Source organism: Nicotiana tabacum, chromosome 10, assembly GCF_000715075.1.
Source record: "Nicotiana tabacum cultivar K326 chromosome 10, ASM71507v2, whole genome shotgun sequence".
Lineage (NCBI taxonomy): Eukaryota > Viridiplantae > Streptophyta > Magnoliopsida > Solanales > Solanaceae > Nicotiana > Nicotiana tabacum.
Window position 1 is genome coordinate 28,073,121 of NC_134089.1, and position 7,810 is coordinate 28,080,930.

Here is a 7,810-nt window from a genome sequence, read left to right on the forward strand (position 1 = left end):
CATATATTCTACAAAATCATCATCGAACACTATCTCTTTTCATTTCCTATCCGCTTGTTTGATTGGCCTCAAAGATTCTCCAGCATCGAAATCATGTTTTTGTTTACTTCTAGCTTCAGCCCTGATTTGACGCGGAGAAACACTATGCTTAATATCTACAATTGCATGTGCAGATTTTGCTTGCTTTTTGCGTGAATGTGGTGATAATACACCCAAATCGAAAGAAGGTATATCAGCTTCTAGAACTTTTTTAGGGCTGTGCTTTGAAGCTTTGTTCTTCTTCATTGAGAAAATTTGAAGCTGAAGGTAAATATGTGTATGAACTTTGAAGATTTCACTTCAATTTTGACTGGTTGTAGAAGAAAAAACTTGACTTTGGACGTTAATGGTATAGGGTTACCTTTGTTTTTCTGGTTTTAGCAGAGGGAATAATGGTTTGTAACGTGGGTGTGTGGTGATACGTGGATGAGGGTGTGGGTTTGGGAGAGAGAAACGTGGGGGGAGGCATTTGGAGGAATATACGGTACCATTAATTTAGAAGTGATATAAGGTACAACTAATATACAGTTAAAACACCTTATGGTATAGAATTGGTAATTAGGTATACTAAATGTAATTATAACAAACCTTAAACATTGAGGGTAATATAGTATCCTATATGGCATAGGAATGTAAATATTCCTTCTGAAAATGAAGCCAAATATTTCATGGTCAAAATGGCAATTATTGAACATAAGACTAAGGGTGTGTTTGGTACTGAGGAAAATGTTTTCCTGAAAGAAAAATTCCTAGAAAATGAATGGTTTTATCACTTATTTTTTCATATTTGATTGGTGAGAGAAACAAAATTCGAAAAATATTTTCTAGTTTTTGGTTAGAAAGTAGAAATTATGTTTAGGAAAATCATCTAAAAAATATTTTATATACTACTCTCCAATAATATTCATTAAAAGAAAGAGGGTACTTACGGAATTTACCAAAAAAAATTATTAAAAATAAGATTAAATAGGGAAAAAGCCCTACGCTAGCTAAAGGGAACGAAAAAGAAAGAAAGGGCCGAAGCCCCTTTCTCTGGAAAACAAAATCAAACTCTTTTGCGTAAAACCATGCAGAAGCAAAAAAAGGATTTTGATGGGTCAGAATTAAAGCGAAAAATCAAGAACAAATACAGAAGGTGAGTTGGGGACAAAGCTTAGTACCGCAAAAGAAGCCACTTCCATCCATTATTTGTTCAAATCTTCAGGTACTTATTCCACAAATTTGAGGATATATTTTAATGGTTAGAGTTAAATAAGGAGATTGACAAAAGCCAGTGAAACAAGGAAAGATATATATAAATTTTTGTTAATCATTGGCAATTTGTTGAGGAATCTTAAGCACAAAGTGTGTCTTATGGGTATAGCTTGAGCTTCTCTTTCTGGTAGATTTTAATTTCGATTCTCATGATTGGGAGATTCTACAGAGAAATAGAAATTACACTAGTTCATTCATACTTCCTAAAGAATCAATAGAACTTTATGAAATTGGATTAATAAAATATATGAATATGTTGGAGTTGATAAATTAGTAATTACTCATAGGTGGGTAAATATAATTCGACGAATTAAGAGTCAAATATGAAACCTCGAGGGTCGGGTATTCTAAATTAGCTATGAATTAGCCTAAACAAGGAAATTAACATGAGATTGATATTATGTAATTATAGATTGATTGGAAGAATTTGTACGAATTGCTCGAGGTGAAGCATTTGGTATTTCGGCACGAGTAATATGAGTAGTAACCTAACCTCAATTTGTATTTCGACAACTAGCATGATTTACATATGATTTTAATATGAACATGTTACCGACTGTTTTGAATTTGCATTTGGGACAAGTCCTTTACTCGATATGATACTACTATATTTATTTAGACGATTACAGTCATTCTGAATATTCTCATTGTTACTGAATATGTTATACCGTTACTTGAGATAAGATTTACCGTTATCGAAACAAAGTTACATGATTTGATAAGAATCGAAATGCCCTAATTGTTTTAAAATATTTTCCTATGAGTATATATGGATTATAGAGACAAGTATAAATGGGAGTAGACTTTGAAGGATCCCGTAGCTAACGGCAGGTTCGTTAGACCTGGTGCACCATGTATTTACCGATTACAGAGTACAGTTATAGCCCTCGCTAGTGGGAAGGTAGAACTAGCATACCGTTACCGATTTCCCTCGAGTAGGGACTACTGTTATATTTGACTTCTTGCGAAGAAGTCCACAGTTATGCCGATTACATGATCCATTCATTGAAACCTCCCAAAATGTGAATACTGATATTATACAATGGTTACCGAGCTTATTACTGAATTGTTAATTATATTTTACTACAAGAAAAGCGTGATGAGACTAAAAATGATTTATTGTTTCTGAAAGGGCATTTTTATGTTGTTTTCTGACTTGTCCCCAAATTAAAAACGGTTGTGGTTAAGTGTTATTACTCACTGAGCTAGCAACTTATTTTCCGCTAATTTTTTTTATAGAGACAACAGTTGACGCAGGCGAGGATCTCGTTAATTAGAGCACACAGGTTGAGAATTCTTGGTGAGCCTCGCATTTGTTCGCGTGGGCGGAGATTTTATCAATTGTTATGGTCTTTTCTTTGAATTCTTAGAGTCGCTCCATAGTCATTCTTTTAGTGTCGTGAGTATTATTTTGCTATTAGTCTTATGTCGAGTATCATTCTTTATTATCAAAGTCGAAGATAAATTAGTATTTCTGGTTGTTAGTGGGTTGATCAGTAATGGTGAAGACTATTTTGGTTAATTGATAAGTTGTCGATTGTTGAATTGCTATTAGGATGTTTGGTTGTTGATTTGAGACAGGGAAAATTATTGGGATAGTCCAAAAACAGGGGAAACTCTGTCCGATTTTCTATAAAATTTCCTATGAGGCTTACTTGGGAGCACTTGCTCCTAAGTGCCGGTCACAATCCTAAATTGGGTCGTGAAAAAGTTGGTATCAGAGCGTAGGCTTTAAGTCCCGAGACATGGAGCAATGTTTAGTAGAGTCTTGTTCATGGGTATGTAGGCGCCCATACTTATGATCTTGAGGCTACTGAACATCTAGGAATGTTTTGGTATGTAGGCGCCCATACTTATGATCTTGAGGCTACTGAACATCTAGGAATATTTTCCTTCCTTTTATTCTTTAATCGTGCGTTGAGATAACGTGAGATTGACTTTGGAATATTTCTTTCGCATATGGCTAGGACACGCATGCCCTCATCTCCTGGACGTGGTGCTACCCGGGGTGGCGGTCAAGTTGGGGTTCATCAAACTAGAAGACGGACTGCTCCTCAACCTCAAGTTGGGAACATGGGTCAAACCCAAGCTGTTATGCCAGATCAAGTGCAAGGGCAGGGAGTTCAGAACACTCCTCCACCAATGCCAACTGTTGTACCTACTGTTGCCTTACCTACAGATGCAGTGGCAAGGTTATTGAATGTGTTAGAGGCATTGGTGCTTACTCATGGGGGAAGTTCAGCTCCTCATGCTACTTTACAGACACAAGCACCTGCACAGACTTAGACTTTCGAGAATAAGGAAGTATCTCTACAAGAGTTTCTGAAATTGAAATCACCAAAATTCACAGGTTCTGATAATTCAGCAGATCCTCAAAGTTTCTTGGATGGGACACTTAAGGCATTACGTGCTCTTGGATGTTCTAGTGAGAGAGCCGTGGAGCTCACAGCATACAAACTAGAGGATATGGCCAACACATGGTATGAAACTGTATTGCTAGGAAGGCCAACAGGAGCAGCACCACTGACATGGGACGAGTTCACTAAGTTGTTCAAGAATCATTTTCTTCCGGACAGTCTGATGCAACAATATGCTAGAGACTTTGAGAGATTGGTTCAGACTCCAGATATGGATGTGTCAACATATAACACTAAGTTCTGTAAGCTGGCTATATATGCTCCTCACTTAGTGCCTACCGAAGAAGCTCGAGTTCAGAGGTTTGTGGATGGATTGTTTAGTCGTCTATACACTGCAGTAGCCCTATAGATGAAGACTTTATCCTACTCTGATATAGTCGACCTTACTAGAAAGATTGAAAACAAGTGACTTGAGGAGCGTACAACTAGTGATTTACGCAAGAAGGCCAAGACAAGAGGGGCTTTCAGTGGTGGTTTTAGTGAAAATAGAAGAGCAGGAAATCAGGGGCAACAACAAAAACAGGGTTCTCAGACAGGGACTCACATGTCTTCATAGTCCACATACAAACCACATTACAGACAAGGTAATAGGGGACCATCATCTTCTGGACATCGTAATTTTGGGTAGATATATTCCACTACTCCAGTCTGCCAGACTTGTGGTAGATCACATTTGGGCCAATGTCATGTTCTAACTGGAGATTGCTTTCGGTGTGGCCAGTTGAGACATCACTTGAGGGATTGCCCTCAGCCTCCGAAAAATTTCAACCAGGCTTCTACTCAGTCAGCTACACCAACTCATACTACTCGTAATACTTCAGGTGCTATAGGTACAGGAAATAGAGGTCGAGGTGTTGGATACCGTGCTACTATGAATCAAGGACAAGGAAATGTTGGTAGAGGTCAGGCGAGAGTTTTTGCATTTACTAGACAGGATGCTTAGGCCTCGAATGTAGTGGTTACAGGTATTCTTTCTGTCTGTTCATTTGATGCACTTGCGTTGATTGATCCGGGATCTACTCACTCCTATGTGTCCTTGTACTTTGCTTTGAAATTTAGTAGACAACCCGAGCTATTGAATGATCCTTTTCTAGTTGCTACTCCTGTTGGAGAGTCTCTATTAGCTGAATATGTGTATCGTGCTTGTCAGATTCGGGTTGAGGGTAGAGATACACTAGTTGACCTTATTGTACTTGATATGATTGACTTTGACTTGCTGATGGGAATGGATTGGTTATCTTCTTACTATGCTATAGTCGATTGTCATGCAAATATAGTTAAGTTTGAGATACCAAATGAACCCAGTTTTATTCTAAGAGGGAATCAGGTTCTAGAGACTTGCAAAATTGTATCTTTTATGAAGGCTCAACGACTTCTGAAGAAAGGTTGTTTGGGTCTCTTAGCTATTGTAAATGATACAAGAAAGGAAACAGTTAGTATAGAAAATGTACCAGTAGTGAGAGAATTTTTTGATGTATTTCCTGAGGATTTACCAGGATTGCCTCTAATACGAGAAATAGACTTTGGTATTGATTTGCTACCTGACAGATAGCCCATATCCATACCCCCATATCGAATGGCACCAGCAGAGTTGAGGGAGCTAAAGCAACAGTTACAATATTTGTTAGATAGGGGTTTTATTAGACCTAGTGTATCACAATGGGGTGCACCGGTACTGTTCTAAAGAAGAAAGACGGATCCCTAAGAATGTGCATTGACTACATGAAGTTGAACAAGATAACAATACGTAATAAATATCCTTTTCCTCGTATAGATGACATGTTTGATCAGTTACAAGGAGTTGGCCACTTTTCAAAGATTGACCTCAGTTCTGGTTATCATCAACTTAGAATCAAAGATGAAGATATTTCTAATACTGCTTTCAGGACTCGATACGGGCACTATGAATTTCTTGTGATACCTTTCGGACTGACAAATGCTCCAGCGGCATTCATGGATTTAATGAATTGGGTGTTCAAGTTGTTTCTGGATAGATTTGTAATAGTATTTATTGATGATATCTTGATATATTCTCGTAGCCAAGGAGAACACGAGGATCACCTCAGGACTGTGTTGCAGACATTGCGAGAACATCGGCTTTATGCTAAGTTCTCGAAGTGCGAATTCTGGCTAGACTCGGTAGCATTTTTGGGGCATGTTGTAACCAAAGATGGAATTATGGTAGATGCTAAGAAAACTGATGCTGTGCAGAAATGGCCCAGACCTACTTATCCTACAGAGATTCGCAGCTTTTTAGGCTTGGCAGGCTATTACAGGCATTTTGTGCAGGATTTCTCCAGAATAGCAGCGCTGCTGACCAAGCTAATATAGAAAAATGCAAAGTTTCAGTGGACGGAGGAATGTGAGCAGAGATTTCAAAAACTCAAATCATGTTTGACAACTGCACCAATATTAGCCTTACCATCAGGTTCTGGAGGATTTACAGTATTCTGTGACACCTCGAGGGTGGGATTAGGATGCGTTCTCATGCAAAAAGGTCGTGTTATTGCTTATGCTTCGATACATTTGAAAAAGCACGAGCAAAACTATCTTACACATGATTTGGAGATGGCTGCAGAAGTATTTACTCTATAACTTTGGAGACATTATCTATACGGCGAAACTTGTGAGATTTATACTGACCATAAAAGTTTGAAGTATATCTTTCAGCAGAGAGATCTAAATCTTCGGCAGCATCGTTGGATGGAACTACTCAAAGACTATGATTATTCTATTTTGTATCATCCTGGAAAAGCCAATGTGGTGGCTGATGCGTCAAGTAGAAAATCTATGGGGAGTTTGGCACATATAGCCCCTGCAAAGAGACTTTTGGCCAAAGATATTCAGAGACTAGAAGATATAGGTATCATATTTAGTGTCCAAAATTCAGAGGCATTGTTGGCTTGTGCTCAGGCTAAGTCTTCATTGGTTGAGCGCATTAAGGCCACCCGATATGAGGATGAACGATTATGTAAATACAGAGATGAGGTCTTAGCTGGTAAAAGCAAGGATATGATTGTTGAAAGTGATGGTGTTCTTCGAATGGGTGACAGGCTATGTGTAGCAGACGTAGATGGGTTGAGACATGCTATTCTTGAAGAAGCCCACAACTCTAAATACACTATACATCCTGGATCCGCAAAAATGTACCATGACCTGAAGCAATTTTATTGGTGGGAAGGTATGAAGAAAGATGTTGCTAACTTGTTTCTAGTTATTTGACTTGTCAGCAGGTCAAGGCTGAGCATCAGCGACCCGCAGGACTACTACAACAAATTGAGATTCTAGAATGGAAGTGGGAAAGAATTACAATGGATTTTTTCACCGGGCTACCACGAACCCTTAGAGGTTATGACTCGGTATGGGTGATTATAGATCGACTAACGAAATCAACACACTTTTTTCCAGTGAAGACTACATATGGTGGAGTCAGGTATGCACAGATATTTATGAACGAAATTGTCCGACTTCACGGAGTTCCAATATCCATCATCTCTGATAGAGGATCCCAATTTACCTCACGCTTTTTGAAATCTTTTCAAGAAGCATTGGGTACACGAGTAGATCTTAGTACTACATTTCATCCACAGACAGACGGGCAGTCTGAACGTACTATACAGATCTTGGAGGATATGTTGAGAGCTAGCATTCTTGAGTTTGGAGGTAGTTGGGATGCTTATCTACCTTTAGCAGAATTTGCTTACAACAATAGCTTCCACTCCAGTATTCAAATGGCACCGTACGAAGCATTGTATGGTAGAAGATATTGTTCTCCTATCGGATGGTTTGAAGCTGGTAAGACTAACTTATTGGGACCCGACCTAGTACAAAAAGCTATGGACAAGGTCCAGTTGATCAGACAGAGATTGCTTGCAGCTCAAAGTAGACAAAAGTCTTATGCTGATAAGAGAAGAAGAGATTTAGTGTTCACAATTGGGGACAAAGTGTTCCTACGAGTCTCTCCTATGAAAGGTATGATGTGGTTTGGGAAAAGAGGCAAGTTGAGCCCTAGGTTTATAGGACCGTATGAGATACTAGACTGAGTGGGAGCGGTGGCTTATCATTTGGCACTTCTTCCTGAGTTATCTTTTATTCACCCA

The 7,810-nt window shown here is 38.7% G+C and overlaps 2 protein-coding genes across 2 annotated transcripts; both read left to right on the forward strand.

Moving 5' to 3' along the window:
* Window positions 1–3,252: 3,252 nt before the first annotated feature.
* Window positions 3,253–5,262, forward strand: LOC142165049 (uncharacterized). Its single transcript, XM_075223691.1, has 6 exons — window positions 3,253–3,529; window positions 3,644–4,010; window positions 4,105–4,294; window positions 4,432–4,612; window positions 4,676–4,873; window positions 4,967–5,262. The coding sequence occupies exons 1-6, from the start codon at window positions 3,253–3,255 to the stop codon at window positions 5,260–5,262; spliced, it is 1,509 nt and encodes a 502-aa protein (XP_075079792.1).
* A 935-nt stretch (window positions 5,263–6,197) lies between these two features.
* LOC142165051 (uncharacterized) lies at window positions 6,198–6,932 on the forward strand. The gene is made up of 2 exons (XM_075223692.1): window positions 6,198–6,290; window positions 6,384–6,932. Exons 1-2 carry the CDS (start codon window positions 6,198–6,200, stop codon window positions 6,930–6,932), a joined length of 642 nt encoding a protein of 213 aa, XP_075079793.1.
* Window positions 6,933–7,810: the final 878 nt, after the last annotated feature.